This window comes from Piliocolobus tephrosceles, chromosome 3, assembly GCF_002776525.5.
Source record: "Piliocolobus tephrosceles isolate RC106 chromosome 3, ASM277652v3, whole genome shotgun sequence".
Classification (NCBI taxonomy): Eukaryota; Metazoa; Chordata; class Mammalia; order Primates; family Cercopithecidae; genus Piliocolobus; species Piliocolobus tephrosceles.
The window spans coordinates 20763339-20787197 of NC_045436.1; the positions used below are offsets into that span (position 1 = coordinate 20763339).

Below are 23859 nucleotides of genomic sequence, written 5' to 3' on the forward strand. Positions count from 1 at the left end.
TGACAATATTTTTCTTTTAGTACATTGAATATATTTTTTCTTTTTTTCCCGGCCTGTAAGGTTTCTGCTAAGATATCTGCTGTTGGCCTAATGGGTATTCCCTTATACGTGACTTGACATTTTTCTCTTGCTATTGTTAGAATTCTTTCTTTGTATTTGACTTTTGACAATTTGATTATAATATGCCTCAGAGATGACCTGTTTAGGTTGAATCTCTTTGGGGACTTTAAACTTCTTAGATCTAGATGTTTATCTCTTTCCCAAAACTTAGGAAGTTTTTGCTATGATTTCATTAAATCTGCTTTTTATACCTTTTTCCTTCTCTTCTCCATCTGGAGTTCCAAAATGTAAATATTTGGCCACTTAATAGTGGTTTTCTTTATTCTTTTATTTTTGTCTGCATGAGTTATTTCAAAAGGCTTACCTCCAAGTTCAGAAATTCTCTCCCCTGCTTTGTCTAATCTGTTGAAGCTCTTGATTGCATTTTTTATTTTATTTATTGAATTCCTCAACTCTTAAGATTTCTGTTCTTTTTTTTTTTAAATGCTCTTTGTTGAATTTCTCATTCAAATCATGAATGATTTTCCTGATTTCATTGAACTGTTTAGCTGTATTCTCTTTACCTCACTGAGCTTCCTTAAGATTATTATTTTCAATTCTTTTTGTGGCATTTCATGTATTTCCTTATGATTCGGGTGTGTTACTGGAGCATTATTGTGTTCTTTTAGAGGTATCATGGTTTCTTGTGTTTCATGTTTGATATGTTCCTTGATGTTGACTTCTACGCATCTGGTAGAACAGTCACCTCTTCCAATTTGATGAAAGGTTTTGTAGGGAAAGACTTATTTGTATTGGTGGATGTTAGAGTGTCAGTTAGGTGGGATGTGTTAGCTTTGGTTCTAGTTGGATGCAGTACTGTAGTGTCTGTGCAGATTCTTCAGCTGTAATCCACCCTGCTGATGTTTGTAAGTGCCCAGTGGCCTAGACTGTGAGGATTTGTAGCAGTGGTGGTGCAGCTTTGCTGGGGTGGGCTCACTGGACTGTTTCTCAAATTGGAGGCATGTGTGTGCACAGTGTCCCAACTTGGGGTCTTGCTTGCTGGGATTGGGGCCACAGGGATGTTTCTCAGGCCCTGGATATAGGCATGCTCATTTGGCCTGGGACTGTGTCTGCCAGAGGTGGGCCAAGTAGGCTGTTTCTTGGACTTGGGACAGTGGTGTGCCTCTTAGCCAGCCAGGGGTTGTGTCCATAGGGGCTGAGCCCATGGGGCTCGCTCTTAGGCCCTGGGCATGGTCATGTGACTGCTCAGCTGGCTTAGGGGTGTGTCCACTGGAAGTGAGTCTCCCAGGCCCTGGGCATGGGCACAGGGCTGCTGGGAACGTCTAGGGACATGTATGCTGGGATTGGGCCTACTGGACTGTTTCTCATGCCCTAGCCTGGGCACAGGTCCACTGGGTAGGCCTGGGGGCATGTCCATGGAGGTAGGGGGCATTGGGCTGTTTCTCAGGCTTAGGAGATAGGCTGGTAGTTGTTCTACCAGGGGCCCAGTTTGGCCAGCTCAAGGGTAGTTATGTATGCTTTGGGAGAATTTGCCAGACTGTTTCTCTGCCTAGAAGTGCAGGCAGTGATGGTTGGTTTTCCTGCTATGCAGGACCAGAGTCACAGCCAGTGCTGAGCCCAGGTTCTGAGCCTCCAGGGTTGTGGCATTGCAGCCACCCATGTGGGCTTGCTGGAATGACAGAGCCCTGGGGCTGGAGAGGTGTATTTGCTACTGGGCCCCACAGCAGGCACCTGAGGGATGGAGAGTACATATCTCATGTTCCTCATCCAGAGGAATGCAGCTGTGCAAATCCACAGGGGCTCTCTAAAGTCAGTTTAGGGCTTGTGAGGACAGTGGAATTCTCCTGTAGTAGGGATTGTAGGTGTTTGCAGTGGTAATGGGGGCTGATGGGGCTCTGCTTACGTTTTCCCAGCAAAGGAAAGTTTCTTCTCTTGACTCCAGGCCAGTCAGGGTTGGGGGGTGCAGGGGCATGGGGACAGCAGAGACAAGGTGTCTCTATGCTGCCTTCTGGCCTTTCAGTGACCGACGGTACCTCTCCACTCCCCCACTGCACTCTAGTGCTCTTCCATTGACACTTCAGTTGAATGTTAACTGTTTGTTCATTTCTTGGTCCTTTCTTGGGGGGATGAATGCCAGGAACCTCTAGTCAGCCATCTTGCTGACATCACTCTTATGTAACTTCCCTTCCTTGTCAAATGCTGTTTTTCATATTTATCCATGCCAATAGAAATAAATCCATTTCTTCACCTTTAACTCTGAATAGTAAGTAATATTTCATTGTATGAATTAATCAGTTTTGTTCCTTCTTCTACTAATGGCAAATTAGGCTTTCCTCAAATTTTTTATCCTTTTCTACATATTTAAGTTTCTGTGGGGCCTGGTTCTTAATTTTTTTTGTGCCATATGCCTTTTTGACCCTCTAGTAAATCATCTGGATCCCTTCTTAAAATAATGTTCATGAGGCATAAAACACACAGGAAAAAAAATTATTTTTAAGTAATTATCAAAGTATTAAAAACAAATTTATAATACAAATGCCTGTAAATTACAACATCTATTGGTAACTCTAACAACTGCCATAATTTTGAAGTAATGCTGAATTTAGATGGATTTTAAGATATTTCAATATTTGTAATATAATTGCTACCAGGACAGTCCCAGGTATTTTATACTGTTGTGTTTTGTGCCTACATTCATAATTGAGGGAAATTCTAAATTTCAGCTAGGGGATAATTTTTTTTTCCATCCAAGTTCACAAATTTTAACCATCTGTGTAATTTTGTTGGGTGTATACACATTTTGTAATTGAAATTTTAGTTTCTAACTACACGAAAATAATAGCTGAAATTTATTGAGCTCTTACTGTGTGTCAGGTACCATGTCAAAATTATCCCATATAATCTTCACAGCAGCACAGAAAGAGGGGTGCTGTTTTAATCTCCATTTTCCAAATAAGGAAACGGAGGCTTAGGGACGTAAAGTAACCGCTTATGGGTCACACATGATCAAAATAGCTAGGATTCAAAGCCTGGCTGGCCAACTCCAACACTCAAGTTCCTCACCACCATAATATAGAAGTTGTATTTCTATAATTTAAAGGAGTCTAACTAAATTTACAGGATGATACAGTAGGTTCTAGCTACAATCCAAGGGGATTGTCATGTTACATGTTACACGTTCATAAAAGGGAAAATCAAGGACAAATTCAGCATTAAAATATATAATGAATCTTGTAAACTACATAGCAAGTCATGGGGTACAGAAGACAATGTGAAATACACAATTTAGTCTAATTCAAATGTATTCAAATGTATCCTCAAAGCTCCATTATATTGCTTATGTAAAAGATAAAATATTTTTACCTTATGGAGGCTGTGAATTACATAAGTGACCAACTTCCTCTTTCCCATAGTAGGAAAGCCTAGGCCCAAATATGTCGTCCATCTTTTGTAACTATGTAGATATTAATGCTATATGTATATATGAATATGGGTGTATGTGTAATCTCATTCCTTGTTCCATTTATACTTTCTTCCTTTTTCCCCTCACTTTTAATTTATATCATCTTGCTGTATTTTATGTATCCTTGTATGTCATGACACTCATATGTATTTACCTTCATACCTACAGTACACTGCTGTGGCAGGCAGAATTCTAAGATGGCCCCCAATATCCCCATCCTCTGGTGTATACAAACCTTCTCTCAGTTATCCAATCAAATGGCAATCTAGCTGCTGCTTTGAAGGAATTTGTAGATGTAATTAAGGTTCCCCAAGTCAGGTGACTTTAAGAAAGGGAGATTATCTGGATGGGCCTGACATAATTTAAAAGGGACTGGGCCTTTGACGCAAGAGAAAGTGTGAGAGGGGTCTGAGGTGAAGGAGATTCTCACCACTAACCCTGAAGATGGAGAGGGCTACATGGCAAGGAATACAGATGGCCTTTAGGAGCTGAGAACAGCTCCTGGCTGAGGGACTAAAGGACATGTTTCTTCTACAATTGCACAGAGCTATCACAACCACTTGAATTTCGAAGAGGATCTTGAGCTCCAGATGAAAATACAGTCCAGCTGATACAATGACTTTAGCTTTATAAGATCCTGAACAGAGAACCCAGCTACATCCTGCCTGAACTTGATTTACAGAACTGTGAGTAATAAATGAGTGATGCTGAAGCCTCAGACATCAAAGTTTATGCTAATTGTTATGGCAGCAATAGAAAACTAAGACTGAATATTTTGCTTCACAAAATTGCAACTATTATTTGTCAAATATTTATTGATGTTAAATCCACATTACACCAGCACAACAATCCAAAGTAGTATGATAGTACTTTTTTTTTTTATAAATACAATATAAAGGTGGCAAAATAATGCTAGTTAATCCCAAACCCAGCAAATCAGCAAAAAAAGTCACATTCAGAACAATTTGGCAAGTAAGACATAAGTCATAATTCTACAACAGAGATAGGTCCATGAGAGACTGTGTATGGTATCTTAAATTCCGTATTAGCAATGCATTGAAGTGTGGTTAAAGAAACTTGAACCACACTGCATAGAACATCTGCCACCCGGTGCTCAAGCCTATTAATCACTTAAACCTTGGTTGGTTGGTGTTCTTACAAAGAAGTAGAAAGCTGTACATGTGAAACAGTAATATGAAATATATGTGGTGGTACACAGATATAAAATTACTTTAAAAAATACTACGTATGAATTGAGTAACTGAGCTAAGAGAGGCCACTTATTATAAATAATGAAAGATACATGTGTTTTGCATAAGGAATACAGTGTTTTCTTTTCATAGCAAAGTACCATTAAAGCCTCATATTTTATACTACTAGGTCAAATTATTTTTTCTCCTTTAAAATTTATTGGTTCCGACTTAAAACCATCAAGTCTGGTCAGAATCAACTCAGTCTAGCTGAATCAACTCAGTCTAGCTGATGCAAAATCATATGCATTCAAAAAGCAGTCTTTACCGAGATGCCTTTATAAACCTTGGAATCCAGCACCTTCTTAAGGCAGTTTCATGGCAGCAGGGAAGTGAACTAGTAATTTTCATTCACCACATCTTGGTGCCTTTGAAAAAATACTTTATGGCACAAACCTGTTTTTGTTTCTCCTTATGTCTCCACTTCCTTCAAGTAGACTAGATCCTACAGGCAATTTCTCATTTATGCCACCATGCAGTCTCAATCCATTTTCAACTTGCTCTACATACCTAAAATCCTCCACTACTACACAAACTTCAGACACACTGCAATCTCCACCGCATATGTGCTCCACACTTCCAGCTGGCCCTAGGTTCCTTGACTTGTGAATGGCAGTGCTTTTTTCACTTATGTTTGAAGAAAACCAAAGAAAAGCCTGGCCTTTGCTACCTCTCCTGCGCCTTTAACTTTTATCTAAATGAACACACTATAATTGTGCTGGTTGCATTTTCCTTCATTCTCCTCCCTACTCCTTCCAAACCTCCGATTCCTCCAAATACTATATATGCCTTGGTCATTTGGGTCGTTTGGATGCTTTTTGTGGAATGAACTGTAATATATTTCTGCTTTATTCAGAGCACTTTATATTATTTATATTTAAATTAGCCTTTTAATATGGTTTGTAAATAAGTTTCCTACCAAGGTAGCATGAAAACACAACACATAAAGAAAGAAAAAAAAAAAAGTTAAGAACTAAGGTATTAACCTTGTTAGAAAACTCTTTTGATATTATTAATAAAATTTAAGGCAAGTAGTTCCTTCCTTATGATTTAATATAAAAACATTTGCAAAGACAAGGCATTTACTTGGATTTCTTTGTCATTTCTTCTTTTTTCATCCTTACATATTGCACTTGGTTCACTTATCTGTCTGAATACACTGTGCTTCAGAATCATTGTAGTATTGTTTGTGGTACAACTGCCTCATTAAACATTTCACACTATCAGGCTACACAGCACCTATATCTTGTGTTTAAAGGCACTTGTAGATAATACAAATTGTAGTTGCCTGTGAATAATTGATTTCCTTTAGTATTTTGGCATTTTAGATCACTTTAATCAAAGCAATTCCAGAGTTTTAAATTGGACAGTAAATGTGAATTTTCTGTGCAATGTGTATATTTATATTAGCATTATCTACTTGAACTCTAAGTTTGGTATATCAAGTAAGAAAAATATTATTTTGGTGTTTTTTTTTTTTTTTTTTTTATTTCTTATAGTCAAAGGTATGTTTCTGCCTTTTACATAATGTGACAAACGAATATGTTGGTCAAGGCAATGGCTGTTTCAGTGTTTCAGCTTTAACAAGAATGCCGGATTACAGGTCCTCACTTTCTACCAAGGCAGTATTCAGTGTCAGGTGAGATGGGTTGGCTTCAGGTTGGAACGCTGCTTTGATGTCTAGTCCCTGGTCCGAAAGTGCTGCATAGCGACTGGCTGAGGGCCGCACTTTTTTTGGCTTGGTGCTCTGTGACTGCTGATGCCACTGGGCTACAAAGAAAAAGAGTAAAGATTTTTAATTAAGATATACTTGGAGAGCCTTTAGATATTTCAAAAATATACAGAATGTCTAGATATATGCCAGGCACATACTCTGTGAAAACTGAACACATCCATGGTAGAAACATGGAAATTTAGGAACACTGTTGCATTTTATTCAAATGTTGCAGATTTACTGTCTATACAGGGTAGTGGGAATAAAGCAGCTAGATTACAAAGGTCAAGAGTAGTTTATCTTTTTTTTTTTTTTTTTTTTAACTAAACACTGCAGCACAGGGAATCCTTTGGAATAGCTGATAAGCTTCCTAACTCTTATCCCCCCTCTCCTTTTAGAAAATATTTTTTCTTCAATAATTACAGCACTTAGGAATTCTGCTGGATGTGGATGCTTTAACACTAATCAATCAACTGAAAGGAATTGTACAGTAGGGAAAGTTGAGGACACACATTTCTTGATGACCCTCACAAAGTTACTTCAAGAAGAGGCAAAATCTGAAATAAATTCTTAATTTTTTCTAGTTTTTTTTTATGTCAATGGATCACATAATGTTTATTGTACTAGACTATAAATTCAATAGGAATAATTTTAAATTTAGGATGCATATACACAAATATACATATACAAACACAAGTCTACTGCTGGCTGCTTAAGATATATTAATGAGAAAAGCACTAAGCCACAAAAGTACACATTCCAGGATCAATGGAACACACGTTTAGAGTGCATTAGGACACTGCAATAGAATACAGGAAGAAATGTTAAAAGGCAGTCATTTGCAGAACACAGTAACAAGAACATGTGAAAAACATGGTTATGCCTTTGCCTACTGTTAACTCCTAAGGATGCTTGAGTAATGAAGCCACAACTAACTAGCCAATGTAAGAGAAATCAACATGCATATTTTGCTAATAATTCAAAGTTCCTGAATGATACTTGGGTATTTGTTTTCCTGGTGTGGTTCGCTATTAATGTTGAGAAACTATAAATAGAAAGAGAGAGAGAGCAATATGAATTTTTGACAAAACACAATAGTTGTTTATAAGATTATAAAGAGTAATGTGATTTGCTGTCTAGATATCTAATTTTTCATAATTTAATGAGTAAATGCAATGAAATGAGATGAAGTGGCACTCACTGTAAACATCCAGCCTGGCAGTACAGGACACAATCCCTGCTTCATTCTTGGCTGACACAGTATACCACCCAGCATCTTCTTTTGTGGCTCCCTGAATGAGCAGGCAGATGTAGCCATGGTTGTCCTGGTGCATGCTGGAGAAAAGGATAAAGTCATTAGGGTTCTAAATTTTTAAAAAATGGCTTTGGACATGAAGCATCATTTTTAATTAGATCATTAGAAACAGAATTGTGCAAGTTGCTGATAATAGGGTCATACTTACTCTGCAGAGACTACTAGCCCCATTAAAGTTAATGGGAGAAAGAACAGACGTCAAGAGTTGAATACATCTGTGTACTTAATTCCTAGTTGAAGAGTTGAAGATCTGCCTTTACAGAAACCACTGAGTAGTCTTTTACCACTAAAGCAAATGAATTCATCTTTTCTTTTAGATAGAAAGATAAACACTTAAGAAATCACCATTAGATCAAATACCATTATAGCTTCCTTCTAAAAGCTTAATCCTACAATGGGTAAAGCATGGTTGTTGTCTTTGATTTCATCAACAGCATGGCTTTTACACAGATTTCCATGCTATATAAAATGTATCTTTTGATACATAAGTAGGACTGAACAGTTATGGATCAGGTTCTCATTGTGCATTCTTACCTCACTCGGTCAGTGCTGTGAGTGAGTGATTCATTTTCTTTCTTCCAAAATATCTGAGGTGGTGGCACTCCCAATACACGACATTCCAGCCGTACTGGGTACCCATCAGCAACTCCTGTGTTTTGGAGCTTCTCAATAAACACAGGGGGTTTGTGTGCTTCTTTAGCTAAGAAAACATGAGATGAATTCTCTATCAATGATATACAAAAGGAGCACTAGAAAGAATTCAGAAGCCTTTTGGAATATTGCTTGAATAGATCTTTTATGATGCCATTTTTTACTCCAGGTGGTAAGATGCTAGTCCCCTCTCCAAATTACTCTTTTACCAAGCAAAGTTTGTATTTTTCATTCCGCTCATTTATTTCCTCAATTAATTCAAGTCTGATAGGCTCACACTGTCCACTGGCCATCTGCTCCACAGAATGCCTGTCTGACGTGCTGTGGGAGACTCCTAAGTCATTGCTAGCATCTGTGATGGCTTCACTACTAATTATGTTACCGATCATTCACAGCCTTAACCAACTACTGCCACCTAGTGGTGCTGAGGACAAGTAGTTCCAGGAATTTGACCACTTAGATTCCCTCACTGTCATTTGTGATCTTTGCCATGAAGATTCTGAATATTTGTAACTCTTAAGTGAGACATGCCATAGAATTTAAAGGGGGCAATTTAAAGGGGAGGCATCTTTATCTAAATTTGGCAGCTTTAAATAGTTACCTGTAAACTAGGAATGTATATCCTATAAATTACAAATTCCAATTTGTATTCTTTGAAGGAGGCTATAAAAAAGCTTTATTATAACCTTGAAGGAAGGAACCCATTAAAAAAAAAAAGGCAACTTTAGTACTTATTCTGAAAAAATCAGGACTGATTGTTAATAACAATCTGAATATTACCATCCAATGGGAAATTGTTTTCTTGCATCAATTGTAGTAGTGGTGGAAACTACTTCAGAGAATGAATAAAGTTTACTTATTTTCTTTTGAACTGCCAACAATGAATCTGAGAATGCATTCCTTTTCCACCACTACTCCCTCACCTGGAATGACAGACATATTATAGCAAAGCAGCTAGGAAAGAACTCAAAGAGGATGAAAATTCTACCTGAATTTTTCAAATGCTTAAGACTTCCCAACACCATAAGTTAGTTAGAAGGTTGGATTTTTATTGAATTTTACGTGGTTGCCCATCCTAGGCTATTCTGGGAGAAGTAGGCACAGAAGCTCACTTTGTATTCTTTCTGGGGCTCCAGTTTTGCAAAGAACATAAAATGTATAGGTCTTATTGTCGTAGCAACTCATCAGTAAGAATAACATCTACCACTTAGGAGCACTGCTATGCAAGGTACTAGTTATGTAGAGCTTCATACACATTTTTATGATTTAATCCTTAGGAAAACACTGTGAGGCATTATATTCCCATTTTATATATGGAGAAACTAAGTCACAGAGATATCTATTTGCCAAGTGTCACACAACTAGTAAAATAGACAAGAGCCGGGACTGGATCAGATCTGACCCCAAAGATTTTGCTTCCAATTACTATACATCACCATCTTCTGACAGGAGTGCTAACTGACGCATACTGAGATATCTATGTGTCTTTTGGACCCTCAGTCTGTGTCCTAAAGGACAAATATGATCAAAAGGCATATTTAACAGCAGAAAAATGAAATTTTAGTTTGAGGTTAGAGGAATGAAATCAATCGTAGAATGTAAGAATATAGAGTACTTTGTACAAAACTTGAAAGCATGGCTAACCTGTAGCACCACAGCCCACATATTTACCACATTTTTATGTGAAAACATCTTGGTGCCATTATCAGAATCATAATCCAAGAGTTTTATCAAGACCTCCTGGGTTTTATTCTCATTGCTACTTTATTTCTTGAAAGAGCTCAGTGACTTAGTATGTTTAGAAGAGCACTAGGAATCAACAGATTGTGTTAAATCCAATCATCAGCTTACTAAGTGGGACCCTGGTAAAAGTCAGAGAAGATTTGCTGTGATTATCTCATAAGGCTGATGTGAGGGCCAACTGATACATAACGTACATGAAGCACTTTGCATAAAGAGGTATAAGAAATAAATGTTTTGTTATGTTCTTTCTTAAAAGAGATCAGGTAATCAGAATCTTTACTTACACCTAACTCTTAAGGATGGTATAAAAACCTTTCCATAAATGTGTTTTCCTTTTAGGCTTCTCAAAGCATAAGACTTCATGTAACAACACTTTTACAGAATAATCAGTGAAAAAGCAAATGTGAGTATAGTTTGACAATGACTTTGAGGGTAGATGACAATGTTGTTTTAAAAACTAGGGGTGTATGTGTGTATATATATACATATATATGTGTGTGTGTATATATACACATATATATATGTGTGTGTGTGTGTATATATATATATATAAGCAAATTATTTGGTTCTTGGATTCCATACTGCTGTTACTATTTCTCTGTGTAATACTGGGGGCCACTGCACACACAGGAGGTCGAATGACCCAAAAGAGCTAATGAAATCTTTTTCTCTCTTTGCCAGGTTAGTGGGAAAAATGAAAGATTTCTGTTTCTGTTTTGCTAGGCCTTATAACCATGTCCTCATTGGCTATTTTGATGATACAATCTACTTTTTCAATACTTTGATGTATTTTCCATATTGGTTAGTAATGTAGAATTAGTTTACATTTGTAAGTCTGATGTTCATGCTGTCAGAGAGCAAGGATTCACAGATGAGCCTACCAGCAACCACAAGCTCCAGGCTGAATGAGTTCTGTCCTGCTCGGTTGGTGGCTATACATGTGTAGATGCCGGCATCACGTGACGTGACTGGCTCTATGATCAGAGAGTGCACCCCGTTCTCACGCACCAGCATCTTGTGAGCACTGTCAGGGCGTATGGGCTTGCCATCCAGTTGCCAGCTTAGATCTGGGGTTGGTAACCCACTGACCTAAATCATAAAAGAAATACATGTAAATTTTTGTATTAAAACAGAGTGAAATCACTGATAGCGAAGAGGTCAGCATAAATTCCTCCTTCAGTAGCACAAGAGATGGCTTTTTTTTTTTTTTTGACAGAGTTTCACTCTTGTTGCCCAGGCTGGAGTGCAATGGCACAATCTCAGCTCACTGCAACCTCCACCTCTCGGGTTCAAGTGATTCTCCTGTCTCAGCCTCCTGAGTAGCTGGGATTACAGGTGCCTGCCACTACGCCAGGCTAATTTTTGGTATTTTTAGTGGAGACAGGGTCTCACCATGTTGGCCAGGCTAGTCTTGAACTCCTGACCTCAGATGATCCGCCTGCCTCAGCCTCCCAAAGTGCTAGGATTACAGGCGTGAGCCACTGCACCCAGCCAAGAGATGGCTTTTACTATCAGCTCATGTTACTCTTCTGCTTAAAACTTCAGTGGCTTCCTGAGCACTCACCAGCTTACATGTAAACAATTCTTACAGAGCAACCTAGAGATGACTGAGATGGGATTTTAAAAATTATGGTCATTGTCTTACCTTGCCCAGGACTATAGAGATTAATGGGATGATGTCAGCACCAGGCTCTGGGCTTTTTTGAAAAAAGATGCTCAACAATAACAAATAGCTGGCATTTATACACAGTACTGTAAAGCTTCTCATCAAGGAGTAGCCGTAGTTATGGAGAATGCATTCGTCAGCACATAGGGCTGCTATTATTATTTTATAATCCTTGAAACTGAATAACAAGAGCAATACGAAATTATCCAGAAAGCCATCTCAACAAATTACCATCACAATGGAAACATCATAAAATCTTGCGGCCTTGACAGCTGTGTTGACCAGAGATCAGATAAAAGCACATTTAATTGCTAATAACATGTTGTGCTGCAAAGGGTCAGGATGGTTGCCATCTGCCAGCTTTTTAGTTTTGCCCTTGATTTTGAATGGAAGAAATGCACTGTTAAGGAAGGCCTTTTTACCTCCTACCCCCAGCTTTACTAGTAGGAAGTTATATGCAAAAAAATGTCACTTAGACTGCAAAACAGTTCGAAGAACCAGCTTTGCCAGAATCAGCCAGAGGACTCACAAATTCCATTCCTGCTACGTGATACTCACTGATATTACCCGCAGGATGCCTCCCACCACACATGTAGCAAAGGGCTATGGCATTTAAAGTAGATTTAAATGACTGGTTAAAAGGATGAAGAGGTTTTGGAAACAGCAGCACTTAGGCAGCTCGGCTTCTGAGACGCTCAGGCTCTGTGTTCTCCCATCTATCCACTTGCTGTCCCCAGCTCTCCATATACAGTGCTTGACCTGTTTGGAGGTCATCAGAAGTGGTGTGGAGGAAGAGGGAGTGGACATCTTTGATCAGGCTCCTGTTCCCACATCCAGAAACGAAGCGGCACTGCTTGTTCCTGCTTTACCAGGTTAGATCCTAGATAAGCCATCTACTGACTGAAGCCACAGTATGTTTAGTAGGAGAGATGCCCAAAGCATGGGTACTCTCAAACCACGTGATTCACGGTGAACCTACCCAGTGGATAGTTATTCATGCTAGGGCAAAGAGAATGCCCCTTCTACCTTTTTTCTAACCCATTCTCCTGGCTAAGTAAAGACAGCACGATCTCAGGAGCTGAAGGTCCCCACCAGCAGGTCACAATGTGACTAGATCTCTACTCTTAGGGCACATGGACATAGTGGGGGAGAGAAGAGCATGCTTGTTGCTATAGGAGTGGAATTAGTTATTTTCCTGAAAATTGAGTACCAGTCAAGGATAATCAGTGTCTAGGAATGTTCCTCAGGGGCTAAAAGGGGAGGGAGCTTTTTAGAGGAAAAGCAAACCACTGCTTTAGCGTTTGGTGTTTGGCTTATCTTCAGGACTTTTTCCCCTTTCAAAGCTTAAATACACTGCTTTTTTCTTCTTCGTGATCTATCTGTACATGTGGCAAGATTTCACTTTTTTTTTTTTTTTTTTTTTAAATAGACAGAGGCTTGCTCTGTCGCCCAGGCTGGAATGCAGTGGGCACAATCTCAGCTCACTGCAACCTCCGCCTCCCAGGTTCAAGCAATTCTCTTGCCTCAGCTTCCTGAGTAGCTGGGATTACAGGCACCTGCCAGCACGCCTGGCTGATTTTTTTGTATTTTGGTAGAGATGGGGTTTCACCATGGTGGCCAGGCTGGTCTCGGACTCCTGACCTCAGGTGATCCACCTGCCTTGGCCTCCCAAAGTATTAGGATTACTGGCGTGAGCCACTGTGCCCGGCCGATTTTTCACATTTTCTTTATCCAGGTCAGATCATCATAGTGAAATAAATAAGCAGTTTACTTTTTGTTTCCAATATTATTTTAATGGCAGGAGTTTTAAGGACACTTATGTGCCAGTCCCATGAAAGATAGTACTATTATTTCTTTCTTAAATATGATTCAAAATAGAGAGAACAGTATGGTGAATGTCTATATACCCCTCATTTAGTCACTCTTATTTTTTATATTTTAAAATAAATCTCAGATTTCATATACTGTTACCCCCATATAGCTCAGTATGCATTTCTAATAACAAGACTTTTCTTATACAATCACAATTCCATTTTACACATTAAATAATTCCTTGGTATAATCTAATGATCTATTTAAAATAAAACTCTCCTGGTTAACTCAAAACATCATTTTACAAGTGGTCTGTATGAATTTTTACAAGTATTTTTTAATTGATAAAAATTGTATACAATTATGCACGTATTTTGAAATATGTATATGCTGTGAAATAGCTAAATTGAGCTTATTAACATATGTATGACTTCACATGCTTTTTTGTGGTAAGAACACTCAAAACCTACTCTTGGCAATTTTCAAGTATACAGTACGTTGTTATTAACTATAGCCACCATGTTGTAAGACGGATCTCTTGAACTTATTCCTGTCTAAAACTGAAATTTTATATGCTTTGGCTAACATTTCCCCAACTCTCCCTCTCCCCATCCAGCCCCTAGTAATCACCATTCTATTCTCTGCTATGAGTTCAACTTTTTTAGATTACACATGTAAGTGAGATCCTGTAGTATTTATCTTTCTGTGCCTGGCCTATTTCACTTAACATTATGTCCTCCAGGTTCATCCACGTTGTCACAATGACAGGATTATAATTTTCCACCGTGTGTCTATGTACGTATATATATATCTCGTATTTTCTTTATTCATTCATCTGTTGACACTTAGGTTGATCCCATAGCCTGGCTATTATGAATAGTGCTGCAATGAACATGGGACTGTAGATATTGCTACTAATATCTTTTTTTTTTTTTTTTTGAGACAGGGAGTCTTGTTCTGTTGCCCAAGTTGGAGTGCAGTGACACGATCTCAGCCCAGTGCAACCTCTGCCTTCCAGGTTCAAGTGATTCCCCTGCCTCAGCCTCCTGAGTAGCTGGGACTACAGATGCGTGCCACCCACCTAGCTACTTTTTGTATTTTTGGTAGAGATGGAGTTTCACCATGTTGGTCAGGCTGGCCTCGAACTCCTGACCTCAAGTTATTCACCTGCCTCAACCTCCCAAAGTGCTGGGATAACAGGTGTGCACCACGACACACGGCCTCTGATTTCATTTTCCTTGGATATATAAGCACTAGTAGAATTAACTGGATCATATGGTAGCTCTACTGTATAATTCTTAATTATAGACCAAAAATGAAGTAAATACTCATATATATATATAGACTGAAACCCAATTTGTGTATTTATACATAAAAAATGATCCTGAGAAATAAAATATTTTTGTTATATTTATTCTTTTTATACATTTCTACAATCCCAGATTTACTTTGTGAAGAAACAATGCCCAAATCCTCTAAGCAGCTTATATTTGTGTTCTGATATCCCATAGAAACCAGCAGAGGGAGCCCAAATAACTTTTTAAAACCTTATCCATATTTAAGAGTTAAACTAAATTTAAGATCAGTAAATAGTGGGGCAAAAAAGAAATCAAACGAAAAATTTTAGAGCAGTGTTTCTTAAACATTTTTTCCCTAGACTCCTTTGAGAAATGGATGAAAATTATCTTACACACATAATTTTGTAGGTAATTTCAGAGTTCAAACACCTAATGAAGCCTGCCTACCCAAGGACTGTGGGTTAAAAAGCCTTGCTATAGGCCGGGTGTGGTGGCTCATGCCTGTAATCCCAGCACTTTGGAAGGCCGAGGCGGGTGGATCACGAGGTTAGGGGTTTGAGACCAGCCTGGCCGACATGGTGAAACCCCGTCTGTACTAAAGATACAAAAAATCAGCCGGTTGTGGTGGTGCGCACCTGTAATTCTAGCTACTCAGGAGGCTGAGGCAGGAGAATCACACTTGAACCCGGGAGGTGAAGGCTGCAGTGAGCCGAGATCACGCCACTGCACTCTAACCTGGGCGACAGAGGGAGACTCTGTCTCAAAAAAAACAAAAAGCTCTGCTGTAAAACAGATGAAAGAAAGATGTCACTCTCACTTCTCTTAGAATTAGAAAATGGGGGCTGGGCACAGTGGCTCACACCTGTAATCCCAGCATTTTGGGAGGCTGAGGTGGGCAGATCATGAAGTCAGGAGTTTGAGACCAGCCTGACCAACATGGTGAAACCCCATCTCTACTAAAAATACAAAAATTAGCTGGGCATGGTGGCGCATGCCTGTAATCCCAGCTACTCAGGAGCCTGAGGCAGGAGACCCGGGAGGTGGAGGTTGCAGTGAGCCGAGATTACACCACTGCACTCCAGCCTGGGTGACAGAGCTTCAAGACTCCGTCTCAAAAAAAAAAAAAAAAAAAAAAAAGAAGAAGAATTAGAAAATGGGAGGAATAAAAGTCAGAGTAGATATATGGATACAAAATTTGTATGAAAAAAGAATGAAGACATGGTAGATTTATCATATTTATTATTTCAATATTTAAAGGGATAAATAAAACTGATGACTTTCTAGAGTATGTCATGTAGGGTTCTGAGTAAAGAACATATTTAATTTAGATTTAAAAGTAAAGAATCATAGTAAACAATATATAAATATCCAGCATATTTCACTTTTCCCCCACTTAAGCTAGAATCATTTTATTTTTTGAGACAGGGTCTTGCTCTGTCAGCCAGGCTGGAATTCAGTGGTTCGATCACAGCTCACTGCAGCCTTCGGCTCCCAGGCTCAAGCAGTCCTTCCAACTCAGCCTCCCAAGTAGATGGGACTATAGGCACATGCCACCATGCCTGGCTAACTTTTGTATTTTTGGTAGAGATGGGTTTCTCCATATTACCCAGGCTAGTCTTGAACTCCTGGGATCAAGCGATCTACCCGGCTTTGGCCTCTGAAGTGCTGGGATTAAAGGTGTGAGCCACTGTGCCCAGCCCTCATTTTATCCTTTATGTAATTTCCCCAAAAGGAACTATAGAGAAATGGCAAGTGAGAGAGAAGTGAGGCAATAGGATATGCAAGCAATAACAAAATCTTACTTTGCAGTCCATTCTGCAGAGCTTTCCTTCTTGAACAGTCAGATCTCCAGGAGCCTGCAAGAAGTGAGGCCTGAAGAATCGCTCCTGAATTGGTTCATTTTCATCTCCACTTTCCCTTGATCTAGAACGAGGCCTTGAAACAAGAAAGATGACATATAGAAATATAGATAGTAGTTATTTACAGACTTTTAGTCATCTGTTTTCTTAAAATACATGAGTTTATAATATGATTTCTTTATCTGATCCCTATATCTAAGATTTACACATTAAAAAATCAGAAAAGCAAAATCTTAATTTGGAAGTTTACTATAAATTTAATTATCTGCCAATTGCAGGGTTCTATAAATCATAAAAGGGGAAATGGAAAAAATGGGGTATTATATATTAACATTTTTCCTAAATGTTTTTAAACCTTTATGAAAAGTAGCATTATTGCTCATTTATTACCAAATCTTTTTGAACAGAAGTTACTAGAACTTTCCACTGTGATTTTCAAATTTGTAGGAAATTAAAATTTCTGATGATCCTATAAAATTCAATATATTTCTAATTAAAATTCCTTTTTATATTAAGCAGGAAAACAAATTACATTTTTAGGCAAGTTTTCTTTTGCATTAGTTATCCATATGCCTAGAGGCATTATTTTTTGCTTTAAAAAATGAGATTGTACAAATCTCCCAGATTCTGTGCATCTCTGTCACTTTTAAAGGTTGCCAGAGAAACCTTTAAGAGGAATACAGTTGAAAGTAATTGCAGGGAAGACTTAAAAGATGTTGAATACAAATTCTGTCTGTAGTCACTACAAGAAAAGTTTAAAAACACTTCACTAGGAAAAGCAAGAGTGGAACAAATGAAAGAAGTATACTAGGCTAATAATTATTAGCTTTTTAATATAGTTTACCCTTCTCCAAGTATAGATCTAATTTATGAGAAAAAGCTTTCCAGGACCCACTGATATATGGAAACGCTTAAATGTGTTGTGGACAACAAGAAAAGCAAAGAGAATAACTCAAGACAATGGATTGAATACTGTATATGCAGTATTTATACTCAAAGATACAGGCTAGCATCCTGTGAACAGGCATTGCCATGACGAAGTTAATCTGCACATGCTCTGGTGCCAGAACTGTCTTCCAAATGTTGAACAAAAGTCTTTATGGATCCAGTCACACCAAGGAGGTGTAGACCCACCACTTGTTTGATGCTTACTCAGTTTTTCTGCCTACTCTCTGAGCTAACTATGTATTCTCTTCACTAAAGGCGTTCGCACCTATGGCCTGTAATTTAGAGTCAGGACTATTTGAGAATATTCTGTCTATAAAATATCTAAACAGGCCAAGTTGACAGTATGGTTGACTTACTGTATTTTTTTCTTTAAGTGCAAATTTGTTACTAAGAAGTAATAGCCTTTCTCTATCCCTGCCTACCATTGTTCCATCAGTGTCCTTGCATAGACTCAGAACTACTAGGAATGGAAAGCATCTCTATTGCTAGCAGATATCTGAGTATTTAAAATGTGACAAATCTTACCTACAAGATTTGCAGTCTAATGGTCTTATGTTTTGAACTAAGTGACTGAAAAATGAACATTAATAAATGAGCTGATTTTAAGAAACTTAGTGGCAATAGCTTTTAATGGTCAACTCACACAGCTGTTGGTTAGAGAAGTTTGGTTTCCAACATTTGTGTACCATTTCGTAGTATTTTCATATGCCATTTAAAAGTGCTGATTCTTGATTTATTTGTCTATAGAATATGTCTATTTAACAAACTAATAGTATATCTGGATGGGCTTAGCACACATCAGCAAATGTTTGCTCCCATTCCTTTTCTGCATCGCAAAGGAGAATAATCAAGGAGCCACACACTTCAGGTTTGTATTCATATTCTGTCTTCCAATTATGTTTACTTTTGTGGTTATATGATTCTAATAGTACTAAATTTATAGTAATAAATAAAATAATAGCGACACTTATGGGAAGGAACATGTTAAATACCTTCTGACATGAGGATGGCCTGAGGGAGACCGGGGACTTCGACCTCTTTGGTTGACAGCCTGTACCATTAGCCGTCCGGTACAACTGATGCGGCCCTATAGAAATATCAGGAAATAAATGATTTGTTATTTAAAACTATTAACCACTAAGCATTATCATGCCTACTATCCTATTCACTATAAGACATTATTTCATAACAAATCAGTATGCCATGTTAGTAATCGATCTAACCCTTTTCAGAAAAACACTTTCCCTGTGAGTTCAGGGCCTCAGTAAAACTGTTTTTATCTGAAGAACTTGAAGGTGACAAGGCCTTTTTTGAAAATCTTAAGTAAGCTTTACTGTTTTATCTAGGATGGTATTTAAAATGACAACCTTTGATTAATTGTAACCAGCAAAGGTCTCCATAACACACGACGCTGAATTGTAAAATACAGCAGGACATCAGTCTCTTGTGAAGATTCCATTTTCATGGTCATCTACCAGCTGTAGCCAATTCTGAAATCAAACCTAGATGATTTCAGTTTTTTTAGTAATATACTAATTATAGTAATATACTAATATATAGTATATAGTAATATACAAATTAAATGTTAGTGGCTGGCCGGGCGCGGTGGCTCATGCCTGTTATTCCAGCACTTTGGGAGGCCAAGGCGGGTGGATCATGAGGTCAGGAGTTCGAGATCAGCCTGGCCAATATGGCGAAACCCCGTCTCTACTAAATAAATACAAAAATTAGCTGGGTGCGGTGGTACGCACCTGTAATCCCAGCTACCTGGGAGGCTGAGGCAGAAGAATTGATTGAACCCGGGAGGCGGAGGTTGCAGTGAGCTGAGATGGTGCCACCGCACTCCAGCCTGGGTGACAGAGCGAGACTCTGTCTCAAAAAAAAAAAAAAAGTTACCGGCATCCCTTTCTTAAACCATGTATTAAAATGAGCATGATAATGATAAAATGAGTGTTATGTAAGAAGTATGAGTGGGATGATAAGGAGAACTTCATGAGTAAATGAAGCCATATTCTCATGAAATGAAAATATTTGAGATTTAAAAAACGGAAGCAGTTAAATACCTAAAATATGTGGGTCATATGATAAGGGCCTATGTAATAAAAAAAACCCTATATTTTATCTCTTAAATTTGTCAATTGAAATTTTGATGGGGTGGTGGGGTCGGGGAGATAGCCAGAAGTTGGTGAATGGATACAAAATTACAGCTACATAGGAGGAATCAGTTTTAGTGTTTCACAGCACTGTAGGATAACAACAATTTATTGTGTATTTTCATATAGCTGGAAGAGTGGATTTTGAGTGCTTCCAACACAAATGATAAATGAGGTGACAGATATGCTAATTACCATGATTTGAGCATTACACATTTTATACATGCTTTGAAATCTCACACTGTACCTCATAAATATGTATAATCATTATGTCAATTAAAAATAAAAGCAAAAAAAGAGACTGATAAATGCTGTCATATGTGAACAGACAAGTGATACTCAGGGCACCCAGATGACATGGATAAGCCACACATTGTTACTTTGGTTTTTGTTTCAGCTCCTTCTCTTAATTTTTTTTTGTTACCAGCACAGTAGCAAAAAAGATGATTTTTCTCCTTCACTCTCTCAGAAGAATGAGAAGATGTGCTTCTAAATTTTGATGACTGCCAAAGGTAACAGCAAGAGAGGAAAAACGAGAAGCAGATGTACCACCAATGATTAGACTTAGTGAATTCTAGCTCAGAGTTGATGAGAAGCCCTCATGCACTTACACTCAGAATAAAATTCTTCCATTAGCTCTCAGTTTCATTGCAAGCTGCCTATAGAGACAGATAACAGAAGCTGCAGTGTTCTGTGTGTTTTGAAGAACTGCTTTCCAACTGTGAGTAGACTGGAGTGAGGGTCAGGGTGAGGGCACTAGTGGAGGGAATGCAGAGAAAAAAACCCATAGTAGGATTCAGTGAAGGGCAGGACTCTAACTGGGGCAGGGCGAGGGGGGTATCTGCAGGTCTCCTAAAACCTGGACTTCTTTAGGGCTACAACCACCCAGAAAAGGCAAAGACATAGGAATGTAATACAGACAGGAGAAGAATGAGGAATTACCAAAAAGAGGTCATCACAAAGACAAACATAACTAGTTTTATACCACTACATATGTGACTCCCTCTGGCACTCACGGTGTTTGCTATTGAGGTCGCAGTTAAAACACTGTGTTTCCTGAAAATTTCCAGGGAGACATGAAGTCTAACATTATGAAGGAGAATTATTTCTAACTCAGATTAACTGTATCTGAAGCACAGGCCACTCGATACAGATTCTCTCATGCTAAACTCTTGGCAAACATTTGGGATTCCCTAAACTAGCTTGAAATCTAAAAATTAATTTCATCCAACTTCTCCAGATCTGTACTTGCTATAGAAAATCTAGATATAACTTGCTTAGAAGACCCCCATCATGAACTACCCAACTGATGCATCATACAAGATAACAAATGGACACATAAAATTAATGATTCTTTTTGGAGGTTGAGGACAAGGAAGTGTGTGTATTGTTCTACACAAATAGCTTCAATTGTACTGATACGGGATATGGCTTCCTTATTATGTACTTTGCGGCTTCCATGATGAAATGCTTATAATTTGGATATATCCTTCCTTGTGACATGAAGCCCAGAGCCACAGTAAGTTAAAATGAACTAATCATTTATGCAGTTAGAAAAATATATAATGTAAGTTAAATTCAGACTTAACCTTGAATTTGGACAAGGAGGTATGGGTTGTTACAAACAGTCAAACAAACCCACCCCACTAACCTGGATTTGAGTTTTGACTTTTCATAAAACTTCGAGCAAATCACTGAATTTGTTCAAGCCTTTGTTTCTTCTTCTGTACAAATAGGGATGCTACATGTATCTCTCACAAGGATGTTTTAAGGGTTAAATGATGTAACCTAAATGCTCTTGTAAATATCAAATGATACGTGACATCATAAATTATCATTATTAAATTCCTCATAGCTGGTACTGTGTTACCATGGGTCTGAGACATTATGCATGTACATGCATCAAGATGGTTTTTAGGAGCCCCAGCAGCTTGGTGGACCCCAGTAAGAATTTCCATGTGAATATACTTTATGTGAGGTATATGCTTACCTCCTTTTAAAATTCCTTCATATTTAACCAATATCTCCCCTGCCACTTAGTAGTCTTAATCGTGGGATGGGCCTCAAATACCTTCGTGTGACACTCAGTGGCTCTGGAATCAGTCTAAGTTGGTAAACCAGTTCTGCTGTCCCTTACAGGCGAGTGACTTTAGGTAGGTAACTTAATCTTTCTAAGTTTCCTTCTCTGTAAAATAGGACTACATAGTTAATATCTAATGGGTTCTTATGAAGATTAAAGGCATTAATACTTGTAAAGCACCTGGCAGCATTGTGTTTTGCATGAAGCCAGTGCTCAAAATGTTAGATTATTGTAGCACTCACTATGGATATAATTATAATAACCAGTTTTGAGGCATCCTTTAGAATTGTTTATGTAATGGGATTTTATTTTTCTTGGTATTAGAATGTAATTTACTCCAAAGGAAAAACAAAATACCTTTGGCATAGGAGGCAGACTATGTGAGAAGCAGATTAACCTTTTTAACTTCTGCTGGTGCTTGAAAGGTGCTAAGCACAATCATACTGAAATGTGCTTGTTAGTGTGATGGCTGCATTTGATGTGGAGGAGGAAATACGCCCTATTCAACTCTAAACAGATCCTGGATATGCTTAGCCCGCCTCTTCCTCCCCTCTCCAAAAGCAAACAAACAAACAAAAAACAAGTTGGCATACTACTCTGGAAAGGTCACACATTTCTACACTGTTTTCAAGGTTTTCGCTGCTACTGCTTAAAACCATATATACAAATATTGCCACAGAATATTTCCTTAACTTCCCAAATTTAAGAAAAAGGAATAGTTACCATTTGTAATCTTTCTATTCTGATACCAGCCTTCACTTCTGAACATGAAAGGGAAAGGTGTGGTCTTCGGGAGGCAGAATTATTAGTTTGATTTATATAGTGTTATTGGCTAAATATATTACTAACCAATACATAACCAGGAGCATTTAGAGAGCATTCAAACTAAGAAGTTGTATAATTTTGTCGTTTTTGTTTGGGAAAGAAAAAAAAAACAGGGTTCAGTGAAGCTTTTTTAAAAAGATGTCTTCAATGTGCATAATAGAAAGTTCAGGTTTTTAAGTCTGAACATACTGTTTTTGACAAAGATCATACAGAATTAGCAATAAGTGATTTTAATAATATGCCTAAAACCCTGGTAATCATAGTAGGCTCTGATGAACATTAATGCTGTTGCATTTGCTTTTATTAATTTTCTCATTTCTATCTGCTTTACCATTAACGTAAGAATAATGGAAGGGAATGTTTAAAGTGAAGTTTGAAATGAGCCAGGAAACCTTATAATGCTAAAACAAAACATAAGCAACAAACTAACATTTTATATTTAACTCAGTTGTGTGTTACTTTTCTATTCCAAACAAATCCACAGTTTAAAACTTACATTACAAATAAGTTTGAATTTTTAAAGTGATTCTGTATGAAACATCCAGCCTGTAAACATTATTTCATACCTTGTGCAAGGCCAATTATTTATATAATATGGAAATAACATTTATATTTCATAGTTTATGAAATTTAACTTGTGGCACACAGGTCTTCATAAAAGCTTGCCACTTGTATACATAATGCAGTTTGAGGAAACATCAAACTGCAGAATACCCATTCCAAAATCCAAGTACAATACAAAGTAACTTAGCAACACAACAAAACAAAGTAAAACATTCGTGTTTAGATGTAGTTTTTCTTAAAGATAGGATTAGAGTCTAAAATAAACTGTATTTGTGATCCTTATTTTGGCATTCTGTTTGGTGTAACTGCACAATCACTCATTATTTTGCTAAACTATGTGATTGCGTTGGTCTCTTCTGAATTGCTTGAGCTACACACATCAAGTGTGACATACAGCCCAGTATATGTTTGTGTGTTCTATCCCAAGTAGAATTTGGATGCAGTCAACAATATCTAAC

At 37.9% G+C, this 23859-nt stretch overlaps 1 protein-coding gene and 1 long non-coding RNA gene across 6 annotated transcripts in view; one reads left to right on the forward strand and one right to left on the reverse strand.

Moving 5' to 3' along the window:
• Positions 1–4092: 4092 nt before the first annotated feature.
• On the forward strand, positions 4093–13247 carry LOC111553789. Its single transcript, XR_002735062.2, has 3 exons — positions 4093–4209; positions 10536–10599; positions 12600–13247. It is a non-coding gene; the product is annotated as an uncharacterized LOC111553789 (long non-coding RNA).
• The window catches only part of PALLD (palladin, cytoskeletal associated protein), a 434025-nt gene continuing 414484 nt past the window's right edge, over positions 4319–23859 (reverse strand). For 2 of the 5 annotated variants that reach the window (XM_023228753.3, XM_023228746.3), the window contains 7 exons: positions 18772–18866; positions 16775–16907; positions 11078–11285; positions 8337–8502; positions 7689–7822; positions 7487–7532; positions 4319–6543 (listed from right to left, as the gene is read on the reverse strand). In XM_023228753.3, coding sequence (XP_023084521.2) covers positions 7519–7532; positions 7689–7822; positions 8337–8502; positions 11078–11285; positions 16775–16907; positions 18772–18866 — 750 coding nt within the window. In that variant the 3' untranslated portion in view covers positions 4319–6543; positions 7487–7518. The remainder of the gene's footprint in view (positions 6544–7486; positions 7533–7688; positions 7823–8336; positions 8503–11077; positions 11286–16774; positions 16908–18771; positions 18867–23859) is intronic. The other 3 variants (XM_023228760.3, XM_023228770.3, XM_031935301.1) reach the window with 2 other exon arrangements.